The 20,002-nt window shown below is 33.7% G+C and overlaps 2 protein-coding genes across 2 annotated transcripts; both read right to left on the bottom strand.

The window, feature by feature from the left end:
- Positions 1-1,226: 1,226 nt before the first annotated feature.
- On the bottom strand, positions 1,227-6,853 carry LOC102608742 (uncharacterized). The gene is made up of 9 exons (XM_006485999.4): positions 6,680-6,853; positions 4,594-6,161; positions 4,185-4,411; positions 3,776-4,108; positions 3,108-3,354; positions 2,857-2,985; positions 2,564-2,779; positions 2,190-2,313; positions 1,227-1,713 (listed from the first exon to the last, which is right to left on the bottom strand). The coding sequence occupies exons 2-9, from the start codon at positions 6,142-6,144 to the stop codon at positions 1,475-1,477; spliced, it is 3,066 nt and encodes a 1,021-aa protein (XP_006486062.1). The 5' UTR covers positions 6,145-6,161; positions 6,680-6,853; the 3' UTR covers positions 1,227-1,474.
- Positions 6,854-15,450: 8,597 nt separating this feature from the next.
- On the bottom strand, positions 15,451-19,317 carry LOC102609032 (ras-related protein RABE1a-like). The gene is made up of 9 exons (XM_052440163.1): positions 19,151-19,317; positions 18,912-19,019; positions 17,864-17,936; positions 17,501-17,601; positions 16,972-17,037; positions 16,764-16,861; positions 16,064-16,126; positions 15,887-15,979; positions 15,451-15,756 (listed from the first exon to the last, which is right to left on the bottom strand). The coding sequence occupies exons 2-9, from the start codon at positions 18,982-18,984 to the stop codon at positions 15,670-15,672; spliced, it is 654 nt and encodes a 217-aa protein (XP_052296123.1). The 5' UTR covers positions 18,985-19,019; positions 19,151-19,317; the 3' UTR covers positions 15,451-15,669.
- Between the last annotated feature and the right edge of the window lie 685 nt (positions 19,318-20,002).

Genomic DNA, 20,002 nt, shown 5'->3' with positions numbered 1-20,002 from the left:
TTAATATCCAAAAAAGAAACATTATTGTAAAAGTGTAATATTGTAAAAATAAGTTAAAAATAATAAAAAATAATGGCATGAGTGTCAATATTTAGTAGCAGTGACGTTTTGAGGTGTTTTTAAAAATACAGGGACTAAATGGACACTAACATCATAATATAGGGACTAAAGAAGCTTTTACCCTTAATATTAATTATGAGAAGATGAAAAGTCAAATCTAAAAGAAAATTTCTCTATTTATTAGATAATAGAGAATATACAAAAATGAGAAATGGTGATACTACATCACCTCTTATAGTCCCAACTTTATATAAATATATAGATTCTTAATTTTTTTTAAAGTTCTCATTACATCTCAAACATTAAGATAGTACAAGAGAAAAAATATAGTTTTAAGTTCTTTTACTATTTATTCCTTATAGTTAGTCTAATTTGATGGATTTTTCAAAAGTTTTTATCGGTCCGTATGTTAAAATGTTTAGCAACCTAAATAATAAGGTGAATTCGAGACTAACAAAGTGAATTCGAGACTAAGTGTCATTCTCTTTTATTATTTTTTTTTATAACAAATCAATCTGAAAGCTTGTATTTTTTTTAAACAATGATATACAAAAATAAAATTCACTCTTATTGATTATTGATTCATAAGCACAAAGGCTCAGCTTTTGCAAAGATCAAAACATGAAAAAAAATATATATTACAATTATGATTATGGAAATTTGATTTATTTGTAAAGAGTGGTTCAAAATCAATACTAATGTTGATTGAAAATCAATATTTCAATTCATCAGCTAAAATTGTGATAATCACTCCTCTCACCTTTAGTTTGATTCTTATCACAATCATCACCATTTATGTCTTACCAATTTAAGGGGAAAAAGTGAAAGAGAGAGACAGAGAGAGCCACTTCAAATATTAAAAATAGAAAAAAAAACAGTTAAAAATCTTTTACTAAACACATTTTTCGGAAAAGACAAAAAATTGAAAAAAAAAAAAGGGGACCTTCTGTATCTCTACTTTTCTTCAGCAAAGAGCTGCAGATCACCAGTAATAAACAAATAAACATCTCAGATTTTCAGGGCCCCTATAAGCATGCGCATATATCGATAAATTTTACATTCTCCAAATTCTTTGTAAAATCTTTCAGGTCTCATGTTATTGTTATGTTCCTCTAGTTCTTTGGAGAATTAAAAATATAAGATGTAAGCTAAGAAAACTTAAGAAGTGTAGCGAAAAATTTCATAATTGACACGATTTACGGTGACCCCGTACATTTACTGTTTTGTATCGTGACGAAGAAGGGGAGATGATGACTACGGATACAAAACGATGGACAAATTGGCAAAAATGTATTGCAAACATCAAAATAAATGTGCGGAATAAAGGTTTCAAGAAGAATTCAGACTGCACAGCTTGTTTTATCTGGGTGCAGTCAAAAATCTTCTTATACTGGTCTCAAGGGTTTATTAGACTTCAGAAAGGATTACCAATTGGTTCGGGTTGAATGGCTTTCTGCATTAGCTCAGACTGTTCTTTAACGTGAACCTGATAGAAGCCAGTGGCTGAGGCAGCAGATGGAGCACGGCCAACATATTTGATGTCCTCCATGGTTCCTCTATCCACTGCTTTCATGGCAGTGCAAAGGCGAGGTGCAATGTAGGTATACGCACCCATGTTCATTGGCTCTTCCTGGCTCCAAACAACCTCGGCATCTAAAAGAATCAAAGTAGGACATTAGTCAGCCTCATATTTCAATAGAAATTTGCTTAAAATGAGAGACCCATAAACTACCCAGCAGCAAATATGAGGACTTCAAGAAGTTTATCTAAAAACTTTTCTGCCATTTAATCAGCAGCATAAGACAACAGAATCCAAGGCGGAACTTGGAAAAGATTTGCATTAGTTTCTTGGATTTAAATTATTTGGTTAGATAAGCTTTACTCTGGCATTATAAAAAATACAATTCATGTAACTTTTATCTATCAATATCACTGATATGAATAGCTCAACCAGATAATGCTGTAGAATTTATATTTTGATGTGTAATAAAGAAAGCCGAGATTATTTTGCTCCCAAGTCCAACAGAAACATCAAGTAAAGGAAATAGAAGAAAAATGGGGAAAATATAATGGCTTCAATAATGTGAATGATGCACAATCTCCCCTTTTTGAAAGTTTGGAAAACATACTTGGATATCGTTTAAGCTCCCGCTGGACAAGGTCATATGGGAAAGGACAAAGCTGTTCCACCCTACAAATAGCAATGTCACTTGCACTGTGCTTCTTTCGCTCTTCATTAAGCTCATAATAGACCTGCAAGCAAAGAAGGCAAGAATGTTGCGTCAATAGCAATCTCTACAAAAACTTAATCAAGCCGATCTTGTATCAATTTTCATTGGCCATAATCAAGGTGCCTGCATAGGCAACACATCGAATAGTGATGTCCTGAATGTGTTGGAAGATATGAAGTAACATATGTCTACAAGACCTACCAAATGAAACCCAGAATTAACTCACCAAAATTATAGAAAAAATACAGAGCAACACAAACAGCAGAACTCACTTTTCCAGAACAAAGAATCAGACGTCTGATACCCTCCTCAAGATCAGAGTGCTCATTCTGATCCTTTATAAGCCGTTTAAATCTAGTCCCTTGTTTGTCAAAACCTGGGTGACCTTGTACATCATCAAACTCAGAAAGATTTGATTTGCATTCCTTGTGACGAAGCAGATTTTTGGGTGACATCACAACGAGAGGCTTACGAAATTCTCTGTGGATCTGCAAAGACATAACAGGAAACATATAGACATAAGAAAACGTGAAAAGTGATTAATGATTAAACAAGTTGTACTCACCTGACGCCTCAAAACATGGAAGTAGTTAGCAGGAGTTGTAACATTCACAATCTGCCAGTTGCATTCTTGGATTTGAGTCCGAAGAGTTGAATCCATCTCAGGTATAACATATGGATTGTCATCACTCATCTACCACAATAAACATATATGTTAGTAGGGTTGATCATCCCTGTTCCCCTTATAAAAAGATTCAAACATCACAGTCAAATTAGTAAAATGAAGGATGATAAAAATCCTCTGAAGGAAAATACCTGAAGGAACCGCTCCAATCGTGCACTTGAATGTTCAGGGCCTTGACCATCATAACCATGAGGGAGCATCACAACAAGCCCAGATTGGCGCAACCACTTGGACTCCCCACTATTTACAAACTGATCAAAAATTACTTGTGCTCCATTAGCAAAGTCACCAAATTGAGCTTCCCACATTACCAATGAGTTTGGATTTTCCATAGAGTAACCCAATTCAAAGCCAAGAACACCAAACTCTGAGAGAGAACTGTACCAAAAAGGAAAGGTTCAAATGTAAGTAACAACAATGAGCAAATACCATTTGTCAAAAATTATTAGGCGTTTAAGGAAACGTGATCCACTTTTTGACTGCCAGCAAGCAGAAAGAATTTATTCCACAAAAATACTCTACTCCAAAATCAGAAATAAGAATTTTGTTCAATTTAAAGAAAAAATAAAAAGAATTTTTGTTCAATTTATACCATATTCATCCATCAGTATGGACCTAAAAAAATGCAATAAAGCATCTACATAAGTTGAGCAGTTGGCATTAAAGCATATGTAAAACAGATAAGTTTTGCTAACTTTATGTTGAAATAGATCTTATAACAGAGAATTTATAAATGAAAATTTGAGAGCAGAGCGCAAACTAGACAAAAGACAAAACTTGAAAAAGTATGGTGCATTACCTATTGCTCACAGTGAACATTTCCGCATCCTGATTCATCATCACATGGTCTAGTGGGCAATACTGCTCCCCAGTTTCTTGATCATGCAACACAGAATGCCGGTGACTGAATGTACCTCTCTCCACGTCTTGACCACTCAACCGCACATGGTTACCCTCTACCAGCAAAGTAGCAAATGCAAGGGCCTCCCCAAGTGCCCAGTCAATTCCTTCTCCTGTTTCAATCATTTGTGCACGCAGTTCATAAACCTTCTTTACCCCCCTGTGAGGCTTAAAATTTTCTGGAAGAGTCGTGATTGCTTTGCCAACATTCTTCAAGATCTCTGGTTTTACCCTGCAAAACATCGAAACAAACTAAAGAAGCTGGAGACAGCAAAGAAAACCTATATCTAACGGAACCACCAACATACCCAGTGTTTCGAATGCGTGAAAGCTGTTCAGGTGACTTGAACCCAGACCAATATGCTGAAAGCCAGTCCCTTCTGTTTGGAACATAATCTTTGCTGGCCACAAATTCTTCACTAAGGATTCTATTGACCTTTTCTTGTATCTTATTAATGTCTTCTTGAGTCACATGCTGACATTCTAAGAGTTTATTTTGGTAGATCTCAAGAGATGACGGATGACTCCGAATGATCTGTTAGCATCCATTAAATCATAAATATGAGATTGGCTGGCTCATAAGAATTGACCATAATAAGAGAATAGAAAGATATGCTACAATAGCAGTATAAAACAACAAGGCAAAATTAAAATTATGGAATAAAAATTTACAAGAAGTTGAGCAAGATTGAGCCTCAAATTTATAAAAGAACTAACCTTGTACATTTTGGGCTGGGTGAAAGATGGCTCATCAATCTCATTGTGGCCAAATCTACGATAACACACTAAATCAACCACAACATCTGAATGAAATGTCTGCCGCCATTCTGCTGCAAGTTCACAAACATGAGCAACTGCCTCCATGTCATCCCCATTCACATGGAAAATAGGTGCATCCAAAGCCTTGGCAACATCAGTGCAGTACTGAGAGGATCTCCCCGACATTGGATCAGTGGTGAATGCCACTTGGTTGTTCACCACAATATGTATAGTACCACCAATTGAGTAATTTGGAAGTGCACTCAGATGTAGAGTTTCATAAACTACACCTTGACCAGCAAAGCTACCATCCCCATGAATCAAAACAGCCATATTCTTGGTCCTGTCCATATCATTGGAGTAGTATTGCTTTGCTCTAGTTTTCCCTATAACAACTGGGTCCACAGCTTCCAAGTGACTTGGATTGGCAACTAAAGATAAATGAATTCTCTTACCACCTCTAGTTGGCCGATCATAAGAAGTTCCCAGGTGATACTTAACATCACCGGTTCCAGTGTAGAGCCCAACTTCATCTACAGGCCTTGTACCACCACTAAACTCACTAAATATTTGACGAAGTGGTTTTCGAACAACATTACCTAACACATTAAGTCGTCCTCTGTGAGGCATTCCAATAACTATGCTCTCAACCCCAAGATCAGCTGCCCTATCAAACATCTCCTTCATGCCAGGAATCAAAGTCTCCCCACCTTCAAGCCCAAACCTCTTTGCTGTTGTCCACTTAGTGGCCAAGAAGTTCTCAAATTGTGTACTCCATACGAGCCTATCAAGAATAACCTCACGGCGTTGCCTGTTGTATTGCATTGGTGTTGGGGTTTCAATTTTGTCTCTCAACCAGTTACATTTCTCGCGATCTGAAATATGCATGTATTCAAACCCAATACTACCACAATAAGCCTGCTCAAGCCGGGTTAATATGGATCTAAGCGTCTGCACAGGACGATTCTCTGACAAAAATCCAGCCATACTCCACACCCCCAGAAAAAATTCCCTATCCAGATCAGCTTCTGTAAATCCATAAAAAGCTGGGTCCAAGTCATCAGGGATTTCTCTTTCTTCCAACCCCAATGGGTCCAACTTTGCTTTCATATGACCATTAACCTGGTAAGCCCTCACAAGCAACAACAAACGCATACTCTCCTGAATTGTTTGGCCTGAAATTCCAGGAGAAGTAGCAGCCTGACCCACAAAATTTCTAAAGAAATTTTGCCAGGACTCATCAACACTATTCGGGTCAGCTTCCCAGGACCTCTGGAGCTCCTCTAAATAAACACTACTAGTGCCATCCAAGAAGTTATCAGTCAACCTAGATAAAGGTACAGGGCGCGGCACAGGTGCAGACTGTGCCTTTGATTTTAAAACCGTGCTATGAAAACACCGGGATCGTGAAGGAAAGACCTGCGCCCTTGTTGTATAAGAACAACCCTGAGATAGAGTCCTCCTAATGGCAAGCTTTGCCACGCCTGAACTAGCTCTAAACCACCCCATAACTATCAATCCTCACTCTGTAAAATAAATCCAATTCACCAAACAATAAAAACCCTTAATTAACAATATCAAAAACAGATAACTTTACTGCAAATATCATATTAGATAATAATTAGCATCAAGCACATAGCAAGTTAAATTTATAATGATTCTTGTCATATCTGATTCACAAATAATGTAAACAAACCAGCATTAGCAAGTAATCATAAGATCATCCGAATCAAAAGAATGACTCTTTGATCCACAATGCTTGAACATTCGAAGTAGAAATTTTTAGTGTTCATTTTTGCATCTGACAAACAAAATAGACTGAGAGAGGCGAGATTTCAGTTAGGAGAAAACTAAAATTAATTACAAATTAAATAAAATTAATAGTTTTAATCAATGTCAGATAGTTCATAGAACAATAAGAACTAAAATTAATTTATTTTAATCATAATAAAAAAAATCTTATTCATCACGAAAAAAAAAAAACCGAAGCCATACGAAACAAGTAGCAAGCACAGTAAGTGACAGAGGGGATGACATGACGTACCTGAATGACGTGAAGTGTAAGAGAGAAGACAGAGGCTGCAATACCGGCGACGGCGTCTCAACGAACGATCAACGACGGCACGTCAGTTTAGCTGTAATTTGGACCGAGTGTGGGCTGTGAGAAGAATTTTAACATTGAGCTAATTTTTTCATCCACGTGTTCGAATTTTTTCGTAGTTTTTGAAGTGGTCAAATTTTGAAGTGTTCAAAAGTAATAATTTAATGATTATTTGGAAAAAAAATCATTATTTTGATTTAATTGAAGTTTATAAAGAATCCATTTTTTCAATTACTTTTAAGTCACTAAACGATATATTCTTAGAATTTTTAAAGCCATTTTGAATGATTTACATGAAAAAAAAAATTATTCTAAGTTACAACTTGTAACATACAGCCTCTTCAAAAATATGTAGGTTCCAGTACTTTAAAAAAATTTTACATTATTTTTTAGCCAAAAAAATTATTTTGCTAAGAAAGATGCTAATTACTACTGATTTGTTAAATAAAAAATTATTTAGCTTAATTAAGCTCTTTTTTTTATTTTTAAAATTAAAAAATATCTTTAAGAGCTATTGAGGCGTCAAACCAAAAGTCATTTTTTTAATTCAAAAAGTCTTTGGGGGAGAAGTTAGGAATTTTAACTTTTCCCAAAAAACTTTTTGAGAAACTATTTTCTCATTTATTACACTTTTTATAATTCTTAAATTAACTTTAAATTAACAAAGGAACAAAAAAATATTACATTTATATTCAAACCCTTAAAGCCTATTTCTTAAGTATTTTTCTTGTTTTGCCTCTTCATTGTTCAACAAAAAAAAAAAAAAAGGAGCACAATTGCCACACCAATCTTCTTTCAAATAAGATTTTTTTTTTTCTATCAAAAAAAAAAAAAGATTTGTTTTTGTAATATCATATTTTTATTTACATCTTATTTTTAATTTTTTAATGTGTGTGTACACACATACAGTGGTTCTCCTACACGGACGCCCGCATTAGCTTCAAAATGCGGATATCAATTTAAGGCTATTAGATAAATCTAACGGTTGAAAGCATGTTAGAGGCTATTGATATGGACTCACCTTCAATATTTTTAATTTTTTTTTAAAAAGAGAAAACAAAATCACGTGATAGTACTTTATTTCATTCTCTTTCACTCAATCTCAAACATCCAAGCCAAATCAAATCACTGTATTGAAGCCAAAATGAAAAACTCTAGTGAAGAAAATCAACCAATGCTCCAATAAAGCTCTCAGCCACCTTCCATCTTCTTCGTATATGTCCAAATTTCAATTTTTTTCTTCTTTTCTGCTTATTTGAGCAAAGGCAGCCGCAGCCAATACATTGATGTATTTGAGTGATTTGGTACTCAATTTATTTTTTCTTGTTTGACTCGTCACTGGATTTATTTTTTCTTGTACTTCTCAATCTTGCAAATATGAGAATTTATTTGCAGTTAACAAGTGTATATTCTTATAAAAAAAAAAAAGTGTATATTGATTTTGGAATTATGTTCTTTACAGTTGATATTGACTGAATCCAGAATCTGCAAATGGTCATGATGATCTTAATTTGCACAAACAAAAAAGTGCAACGGTGCACACAAAATTCTGCATCAATTTAGTATCTTTTAAACGTCAACAATCTTCATAATTTGACATCTACTATATAAAGATCCATCATCTTGTAACAATAAGTCAAATAAAAAGATTTAGTTAATCTTATTTTTAACAAGAGACATTAAATTCATACAAATCTAATATAGTAAATTGCAAATTTTAATAAATAGATACTATCTCTGGAAGAATAAGAGTTTCAACAAATTCAAATTTGGTTCCCTATCCACCATATATCTAAATCATATAAAAAAATAACTTATTAGCAAAATGCACAAAGTCAAAAAGAATTATTATCCCAAATAAAAGACATATTTACCTAGTGAGAAGCATTTAACAGTTTCTCTTATGGATTGACCAACTTGTCCACATCCATTGTAACGCCTACCTTTCTCTTTCGCCTTCTCGTTTGCCTTTTCTTTTCTTCCTTTAATTAGTTTGCCACACCCTTTAAACCTGACTTCAAGTGGTTCATTGAATTGTGGTTGTCGAATAAAACTATCGTTTCCTAAAACTTCCCCATTTTTACAACTATTCATTATTGACTTAACTTTTTTTCATAGATTTTCTAAGCTATCAATGAACATTTGACTTGATTCTTCACTTGAAACAACTTGATCAATCACCTCTGAAGCAAAATGAAACAACTTGGTCCTCCGCAAGAGTAACGATTTGTCCTTACAATCTTTTATTTCTTCTCCATCATCATCCACAACCTTCTCTAGTTTGGCTATTTTAGTCCATATCTTCAAAATATAAGCATCAGGTAACAAAGTAACTTGCAATTTCTTCAATAAGGCTATAATGTGTTTACAGGGGATACCTTTATTATTGAAATTCTTGCAAATGCATGAAACAAAATTTATATTTTTGTCGCGAATGACTTTGTGCACGTTATAAACATCTTTTTTTTTCACTCACAACATTATATATCCTATTTTCTTCATCCTCACTCACAACCTCAATCAGATGTGACAAGCTATCCCATAATTCAGATTGAAACTTATAAAAAATATCACGTATATAAATCCCAGCCATTTGCTTCTCCATATTTAGTGGCAATTCCAACAATGGCATTTCATTAATGTCTTTATGGGTAAGTATTAGCTCCTCATGACATTGTCGTGCAAGTGCTCGATTAAATTAAAAAAACAAAGTCAATAAGTGAATTCTTTTTCGAAACATACCTCTTGAAGAATGCATGATTGCTCTCAGCACGTTGGCTACTTGACATTTCAGCTGAAAAATCATGTTTGACATATGCAGGCATCCATTTTGATATGATTTGATACACTCCATGTAGCCAAACATTTTCAATCAAATCTGCTTTCTCAACAACATCCATCCACATTGCATCAAACTCTTTAGTGGTTTTTTATTCCCAAATGCATTTTTGAAAGTGCCGATAATGATCTTGATACACCACTGTATTTAACTTTTCAGAAAACTTTGTTTAAAATGTGCCAACTACAAAATCTATGATAAGTGTTCAGCAAGGCTTGATGAATAGCTTTTGTTATTGCAGGATTTTGATAAGTGATGATCATTTTTGGGTCATCACCTAGCATAGCTTCCTTAAATTGCTCAAATAGCTAAACAAATGACTCTGTAGTCTCATCATTTAGAGATGCACTACCGAAAACAATAGTTTGATCATGGTTATTCACTCCAACTATTGGTGCAAAAATCATACCATAACAATTCATGTTGTACGTGGTATCAAACACAACTACATCTCCGTAAAACTTGTATGCCCGCCGACTTATTGCATCAGCCTAGAAACAATCAGTTATTTGATTATCAGTTCCAAACTTAATTTTGAAAAAAAAATGATGGGTTTTTTTCTTGCTCGGCTAGAAAATGGTCATACAACAAAGATGCATCATGCTCTTTTAATTCATTTCTCTAATTTTTTTTATGACTATAAATATCTTTTTCCATACAACCCATGTTCTGCAAGCCCCCAGCTTGTATTTTAAAAAAACTAATTTGCTGATGTGTTTGAATATTTACTGATGCAAACTGTTGACTCAAGCATTTCTTTACCTCTGAAACAGACCGATGAGACCTCAGTAGATGTCTTCTTTGAGGTGTTGTTAATGAGTGATTATGATTCTCAACAAATACGCTAACCATATATTTACCTGATTTTGACTTCACCACTGCAAGTTTTGCACCGCAACCATCACGTACTATAGGTCGACGCCTTTTCAACCCATTACCCACGCAAGCACTTGATTGCAATGATTTCTTTTTTTTAAAAAAAAGCACACATACTCCTTTAATATTTCGTTACTATCCTTACTTCTTTGACTATAATGAATTCTAATGCTAAAACAACCTCATTGGCATACTTGTTGTAACAAGCAAAAACTTCTTCTGAATTATCAAATTCTTGCCCTTTATGTGACTTATAGTCAGAAGCTACATTAGGTGAGCACAAAGTTTCCCCACCGCTTGATTGATCACCCATATTCTCAGAATCCATTAGCTGAAATAGAAAACAAAAGGCTTCTTATCATTTAAAAAAAATGAAAGAAGAAAAGTAATTAACTTGGTACTGAGTCATCCAAAAACAAATCAACTCATAACAAGAAAACCAAACTCAGCATTAAGTCTACATAAATAACCAAGCCTAACACAACTCGGTACTGAGTTAACCAAAGCAGCTAAAACTCACCACAAGTCAACCAAACAACTCAACTAGGTACCGAGTCAAACAAGAAAAAATAAACTAAGTACTAACTCACCCGAAACAAAAATGTAGTAACTACATTTGCTCAAACAAGCAAAAAAATAAAAAATAAAATGTGGACACCCACGAAGAAGAAATGTGGCTTATAAGAGAAGGAAAATGTTTTAGCTTCGTTCATTAAAACATTTTGTTTTGATGTTTGAGATTGAGTGAAAGAGAAGGAAAAAAAGTAATATCACGTGATTTTTCTTTTCTCTTTTAAAAAAATAATTAAAAATACTGTCAATAACCTCTAAAATGCTTGCAACTGTTAGATTTATCCAACGGCCATAATTTGATATCCGCATTTTAAAGCTAACGCGGCCGTCCATGTAGGAGAACCATTGTGTATATATATACGGAAATATTTTGCTTTGATTCTTTATCCATTCGGTTATGCTTTATTTAAATTTTTTTTAAGTAAATTTATAAAGTTGACTTGGAACGAAAAATAATGTTTTGAGAATTGATGGAATATGGAGTAGAAGTTAAGTTTGCAAATGAAATTTAATTAATTTTGTATTGTTAATTTATAAAGTTTTTGTTTATTTCACATGAGTTTTTATTCATGTCGGCATATAGAAATGTTATTGTTCAGAATGTAAAGTGAGGAATTGCATTTAGTTTGAGTTGTTCAAAATGAAGAATATTGTTTGATCTGCATATTATATGACATGCATGTGCAGTAACAAGTAACTGAAATTAAAATTACAACAATAGATATTTAATATTTTGAAGATATTGGTAGCTGTGGCATTAGTTACTGGAATTATTTTGCCGAATTTTTTTATATTCTTTTGTGTTTATTGATTTTCTATTATTCTTGCTCTGATTTGGTATTGTTGATATGTCTATTGATAAATATCTATTACCTTTAGCTAGAATTATATGACAACTGATGGTGTCTCCCAAGGAAAATCCAAAGCTATTTGGGATCCAAAATCACATGAAATTTGGCTTAATTTGGTTGTGGAGCAAGTGAGAGTTGGTAATAAAAGTGGAACACATTTAAGTAAGCAAAGTTAGAAATATCTTATAGAAAATTTCATAGCGGCAACCAATAAAAATTATGATCGAAAGCAACATAGGAACCGTTGGGATATTGTGAAGAAAGAGTAGCAGATATGGGATGCATTGGTGAGGGGAGAAACATGGCTAGGTTGGAATATGGAGAGACAAACAATAGAAGGTATAAATGAATGGTGGGAGGCAAAGTTACAAGTAGGTTATTTAAATTCAAGTTATTTTAAGTTTAATTCATGTATTAAATTTTTATGTCACTAATTCTAAAATTATAATAACAGAAACACTCAGAAGCTGCAAAATTTGAATTAAGGGACTAGACCATGCTTTTATGTTAGATGAATTATTTCGTGATGTTACAGCAATGGGAGCAAAAGCTTGGGCACCAACTTCTGGTGTAACACCTCGTTTATGCAATCATTCTAGTTTTGAAAATATTATTGAGGATGACATTGCTCCGGTGGATAGTGCAAATTTTGAAGAAGTCAACCATGATAAAATAGGATGTAGTGACCGTTTGGAAAAGATTCCACCTAGAAGAAAGCAATTAAAGAAAGTTAACATGAAAAGATCTATTTCATCTAAGTTGACCAAACAACTTCATGAACTTTGTGAGGCAGTTAAGAATAAGCACGGTTGTAGTGTTTAGGAGGTTCTTGACAAGTTAGCTACACTTCCAGGATGCTAGCCAATGTCTCCTCTATTTAAGTTGGGCATTCGTTTGTTCACAAAAAGGCAAATAGAGAGACTTTTGTTGCTTTGAGTGAGCCGAAGTATCAACTTAAGTGGTTGAGGATCAACAAGATGACATATGAAATTTAGAAACTATTTTGTGCTAGTATTTCTATGTTAGTTCTTTTTTAATTAAGTTTGTACTAGTATTTTTATATTAATTTGGATTAATGTATTATTTCAGGATTTTTTTTTAAATTTGTAACAACTTTTATAAACTCGTCTTTGCTATTATGTTATCATTAGACGATGATTTTTTTTTTTTGTTAGCTCTCTTGTTTTGTCTGATTCAAAGCTAAAGTTGTAAGATTTGTCATTTCCTTTTTAGATTTCATTTTTATGTTTTAAAGAAAAAAAAAGACAAATTAAGTTTGCTATTTTTTCTTTAAATATCAATCATTTTGAAAAGTCTCTTGAGTAAAGCTATTTATCATTTTCTATCTTGTATTTGTTACATAATGTCATCAAGTGATTCAGATGATGACACCAATGAACAATATTTGGAACAAGCAGCTAGAAATGGTAAGATGTTGATGAAATTATCCTAACTGTTACAAGAACAATGGTATACTATCATATTAATTTTTTAGTTAAAGAGTCATGTAGAAATTCTCCTCATACATGATGGAAATTTATTATGGAGGTACTTAATGGCAATGATTGACGTTGCCATGAAATGTTTTGGATGGAAAAGCATGTATTTTGCAAATTATGTAATAGATTAAGAAGTTACGGTTTAACAACTACTAGAGGTGTGAACCTGGAAGAAGTTGTAAGTATGTTTTTTTATGATCTTAGGGCACAATCTTGGAAATCGAATGGTTTAAGAAAAATTTCAACATTCAGGTGAGACTGTGAGCCGTCAATTTGAACATGTTTTAAAAGTAATGATGAAGTTAGCTAGTAAAAAAATTAGAGCACCTGATAATTTTGATGAAACTCCACAATACATTCAACGAAATCCAAAGTATTGGCCATAATTTAAGGTAATTTATACATATTTTTTTAATTCATGACTAATATATTTATAAATCATTTTAGTTTCTTGTATTAATATATTACATTTTAGGATTGTATCGAAGCTATTGATGGGACTCATATTTTTGCCTCGCTTCCGGTGGATGAGCAAATTCCATACATTGGTAGAAAATGTATTCCTACTCACAATATAACGACAACATGTGATTTTGACATGTTATTTACATTTATGTGGCCTAGATGAAAAGGAATTGCACATGATACTCGTATATTTTTGGAGGCATTGAAAAATGATGATGTAAAATGTCCTAAACCACCAAATGGTAAGTTCTTCACTTTGTAAGTGTTATTGTACTTTTTTCTTCTTCTTTTAAAATAAGAATAATTAATTTTTTTTATAATTTGTAGGTAAATATTACTTGGTTGATGGGGGGAATATCCAAATATGAAAAGTTTTCTAACTCCTTTTAAAGGAGATATATATTATCTTCATGAATTTTGCAATAGTGGTCTACCAAGGAATAGTCGAGAGACATTCAATTTTGCACATTCATTATTGCGTAGTGTTATTGAATGTACCTTTGGAGTATGGAAGGCACGGTGGAAAATTTTGCAACATATGCCTAATTTCAAATTTGATAAGCAAGTAGTTGTTGCCACATCAATGACTCTACACAACTTTATAAGGAGAAATACTATTGCAGATTTGGTGTTCGAGTCTTATAAGGGAAAAGAAGATTATATTCCAAATGATAAAGAATCATCAACTAACACTAATGTTGATGAAAATGAAGCAAGTGAAATGGGAGTGGTTCGTGAAAATATTGCTAGGGAACTTATGATTAGATAAACTTAATCTAGTTATTTTTGTTCTTTTTTTATAAAGAAAAACAGCACTTTAATTTGTAAAAGTTTAACTAGATTGATCAAATAATTATTTTGTTTGTCATTGATTTTTAAATTTGATAAATATTTATTAGACTCAAATATTTAAGAGTATTAATGATTTTATAATGATTAAAAAATCTTTTTTAGATGGTCATCCAAACACTTCAAAAAGAGCTTCTCATTAAAAAAAAAGATCTTTTATTATGATCATCCAAACAACAAAAATAAGATAAAACTTTTACTTATCTTTTATTTTTAAGTAGAAGTAAAAACAAAAACTAACACAAACAGACCCTTACATGAAAAAAGAAAAAGAAAAAAAGATTTTGCTAAGTTACAACTTGTAACATACAGCCTCTTCAAAAATATGTGGATTCCACTACTTGAAAAAAAAATTTACATTATTTTTTAGCCAAAACAAAAATATTTTGCAAAGAAAGATGCTAAATTCTAATGATTTATTAAATAAAAAATTATTTTTCATAACCTGATTTACCAGTGTCAACTACTTGTCCGCCACGTTAACAAAACTTATTTATCTAAAACAAAACATTATGGCAATATCAAATCATTTTCCACGTTAACAAAACTTATTTATCATTTTCAATAACAAAACATAGTCAATTGATGAATCAAAACTTCTCAATGACTTTCAAGATTCATACCAGTACAGACACAAGACAGGAGGTATCAATTCTCCATTGTTCTGATAAAACGAAAAACATGGGGCATTTTCTTGCATGAGAAAAGACAGGTTTCAATAATCTATCTACATCAAGAACAGTAATACATAATACGAGATGATTGAGATCAAGCAAGGAAAAAGGATTGTCATATCATAAGTTCCAGAAATTGACTGAAGAAAGTATTGCATTTAACATGCTAATAATGCTGATGATTGCGGAAAAAAATAACAGAGGGATAAATACATGCATCCACCATAATGTCAACAAGATTAGTTCTACGCCCGAATGCTCGCCTCTGGCAGAATCTTCTCCCTCAAGCCACATAATTGGATTTTGTTTATGTACTGCCACAGCAAGCTGACTTCTGGGCAGCTTGAGCGCCACTTGCTCCGGTATCTGGTTGGTTAATTTTAATTGTCTGAGGCTGCAACACCGAGTAAAAACATACGTAAAATATATGTAATGGGATTTGCACTGAAAGGTGGCATGAATCTAATTTTTTGGAAAGAAAGCAGCAGGCGGAAACTAAAAATTCCTCGACAAGTGATCAATACCTCAGATTTAGAATCTGATTCTGCAAGTCTTTGCTTGATATCCTTGGCAATTGAAAAGAAAACCTCCTCCACATTCAAATTAGTTTTTGCACTCTGCATACAAACTTTTTGAATTAGAAAAATAAAAGAAAGGGTGTTTCAACACTCCAAGTAGCCCAAGGGTACATTGATACTTACAGTTTCAAAGAACTTGATACCATACTCATCAGCAAGTGCTTGACCCTTTGAAGTAGGAACAGCCTAAAAGACAAACAAAAAATATCTTTAGTGGTTTAATATCACAAGTGTGCACACATGTAAGAGCTCACTCAAATGCAAAATCACAGAGCATGAAGCCAAATCCAGCATTCTAGTCTCTGATGTAAGCTACGCTAGGTCATAGATCCCTCCACAACTCATCTTTTCCTCACATTTTTAGGGCTATTAAACAGTAGAATTGGACAGCCAGGGTCAGTTATGACTCTCATGAAACTGAAAAGGAGTTGCCCACCAAATTAGTGAATCCACAATGCAACCCAAACTTATCCAACCCATTTGTTGGTATGCAAAGCCTTAAAATAATAGGTGGAGCAAAAATCCTTAGCGGTTTTGCAGTCAAGAATGCCTGGGTAGACAAAAATATACATGTACAATGTCAGTCATAATTACATAAACTATGGAGGCCCAGCCTATAACCTTATCTTTCAGGGGCAAAAACGAGTCATACATCCCTCCACCACTCATCCTCCTTTCACACCTTTAGAATGACCAGATGGACTTGGACAGTGAGAAGTATAGTTTCGTGCAAACAAAAAGGGGCTTCCTGACCAAAAAAAGACTGAGCACCCACCATTACAAAATTATGCATATCCCATGAGTGAATAACTAGAAAAATTACCCTTTTGCTCTCATCCATGTCAGCCTTGTTCCCAACAAGTATCTTGTTGACATTGTCAGAAGCATGCTGTTCAATGTTGCGAATCCAGTTCCTAATATCTGAACAAGATGAAAAGATACTCTATGAGAATTCAAGAGATTTATGGTAAACTGTATAATTATGAAAACAGGCATTGTTATGAAAAATTCAAAGGTGGAAGAACACTTACTGTTGAAAGAAGACTCGTCAGTAACATCATACACCAGCAAAATCCCCATGGCTCCACGGTAGTAAGCTGAGGAAGGATATAAAAGTATATAATAGAACCCCAGTGTATCAAACAACTTGCAAGATATAATTCCATACAAAATGATAATAAGTTGGACCACCTATGCCAGAACATCAACCCAGACCTCTATAAATTTCTAGCAACAAAATACCACTTTGAGCACAGAACCTCCATGATAAAACATCATCTCATGGAATAATCAAAACCATCTAAGCTTCTAAACAATTTGCTTCAAGTTATCTTATGGGGTAAAACCTACATATAATTCCGGTTACAACATTACTAGTAGAGTTAAAAAGTTTTTTTGAGTTTGCATTGGTAAAATATTGAATTTGCACAAAATAGTGATGCAATGTTTCATAACCCTCCCTCTCATGGAAATCTCTCGTGCAGATTAGAGGGCAGCATCAACTGCCACCTACCGATCTTCCAAATAAAAGACCTAACTGCCAGAAGCCCAAACACAAACCTGTTGTGATGGTTCGAAACCGTTCCTGACCAGCTGTATCCCAAATTTGCAATTTAATCCGTTTTCCATCAAGCTCGATGGTTCTTATCTTAAAATCAATGCTGCCAAAAAAGTGCGACAATAAGATTTGGATATACGTTTTACAAAGATTGAAACATTTGCTTTCTTAACTTAATTTCTATCAAAACATGCAAGTTCTTCACCAATATAATAAGTAGAACTAATGGCCAATAATCCACAACCATCCACTGCATGCAGGTCCGTGCAATGGTTACTCTTGATTCCTCTTCTTTATTACAGTATAGAGATAACACCAAAATACATTCAAAATTCAATGTTTGTGAAATACCCTAGGATACAGACCCAATAGTAGTAATAAAACTGGTTGTGAAGGAACCATCTGAAAATCGCAGAAGCAAACAACTCTTCCCCACACCTGCACAAGTTTCAATGACAATTTCAAACAAACAGAAATCAAAACCTAGAGTGTTAGCTACACAATAATGCAGGACTGAAAATGCATTCTCCCAATGTTTTCACCAAAGTTCTGATATAATTTCCTAACACTTAAATTTAAATTAAAAAAAACACACAAAAAGAAACGAGAATTGCTAGCAGCACAAGCTTTTTAAACCAACCAAATGAGCTTAAATGGTTCTGTGGCACACAAGTAAGGTGAATATAAAATAACTGGAGAAACTTTTTAGATTATAGGATACCTTGTCACAACGGAAAAGGAAAAAAGGAAAAGGACTAATTAATAGAGAAGGTTTGCAGTGACAAAGAGAAACATGCCAGATTGCTACAATTTACTTAATTAGGCTTTATAAAATGGAGTCCATGTTTTTAGCAAGCTGACCATGCATATGAAAGTTTCCCAGCCCTTTAGAACATCCCAAACATTCAACGCCTACTTTTGCGTTCAACTATGTAATGCAGCAGTACGAATGCACTTCTCCAAAGACTATTATAAATTTATAAGGACAACTAAACCTACTAACTTCCAAGATTAACCATACAGGCATAACCTGCTCATTCGTGACTCGTCATATCTCACTTTTAATTTGCCGATTTAACTAGAGAACAGGAATTATTGGAAGTTTTCATATTCAGGAAAAGTTATATCTTTCAAACAACCCCACAAAGAGTTAAGCCCCCCAAGAACATTAAGGATTTAAGATCAATAAATGTCCAGAAATCGCTTCCAGGAATTACATAAGATGGAAAATTTGAGAAACAAATGCATCACATCTCGAAAGAATAAGCCACCTAGTTTCATGATACAAACAAATCAAAACTTACACCAACACAAGAATATCAAAACAATCCACACACGCATTCGCTCCCATATCTCAATATCACCGCTCCCATTTCCTAAACAATAACATAAATTTAAAAATAAAAGACTAACCGCTGTCACCGATCAAAAGAAGCTTGATGAGGTAATCATAATCAGCACGTGCCCTCGCTGGTGGTGCAGCCATCTCTTCTCTCTCACAACAAATCAATTACTCTCTTTCTGCATGCCAAAACCATAAACACACACACAAAAACACAAAAAAAGAAAAAAGAACAAGGCAGTATAAAGATCAAAACCCAGAAACGGAAACGGAAATGGAAATGGAAATGGAAATGGAAAGAGAGATTTGCCTGAAACTGTAAGGGTGAGAAGATTTAACAAGTCGCCGGTAACATGGGAGAGATTGCTTGTGAACAGAGAGTCTGTGCGTGCGTGGGGGGGGGGGGGACTCGGTCTCTCTCTCTCTCTTGCTCTCTCTGTCGCCCGCTTTCTTTCGTTCTTTCTGTCTTCCTCGTGTCTCCGTGTATCATTCGTTGGCACGTTTCTCTAGCCGTACCCTATGATTCCATTGGTTAACGGAGGCGTACAACTGTACAAACGGATACAGCTGATAATAGCTCCGTGTTTGGATATTAATTTTATTTTATTAAAATAGTTTATAGAAGAAAAAAAAAATTGATTGTTTATAAGTGAGGTGGTCAGATAAAATCATATGAGCTTTTTAACTTTGTTTTTAAGTTGTAATTAGGATAATACCCAAATCACTTAGAGGGAAGTGGTTCGAGCTCCGCAGATATATTATAGAGATTTAATTTAAATATTTTTTTTTGAAATCATAAAGTTTGAGTGAAAACAGTTTTTCTCTTAAAATAGGAGTTGGGCATCCCTTAAATATTTGAGAGGGTTAAAAATTTGAGCGGTGTCATATCAGAATTGATGTAAGCGTATCTTAGTAATTTGTATAGTATAGGAGTTGGGCGTCCTTTAAATATTTAAGAGTGTTATTTGTATAGTATAAGAGTTGGGCGTCCCTTAAATATTTGAGAGGGTTAAAAATTTGAGCGGTGCCATATCAGAATTAATGTAAACGGGTCTTAATAATTTGTATAGTGTAAATATCATGAGTAATAGTTCTCTTAAAAAAAAAAAAAAAAGAAGAAGAAGATAATACCCCATCGCGCATTTGTATCCAAATTTTGATG

This window comes from Citrus sinensis, chromosome 4 (genome assembly GCF_022201045.2).
Source record: "Citrus sinensis cultivar Valencia sweet orange chromosome 4, DVS_A1.0, whole genome shotgun sequence".
In the NCBI taxonomy this organism is placed as follows: domain Eukaryota; kingdom Viridiplantae; phylum Streptophyta; class Magnoliopsida; order Sapindales; family Rutaceae; genus Citrus; species Citrus sinensis.
This window is presented reverse-complemented; position numbering and strand designations above follow the sequence as displayed.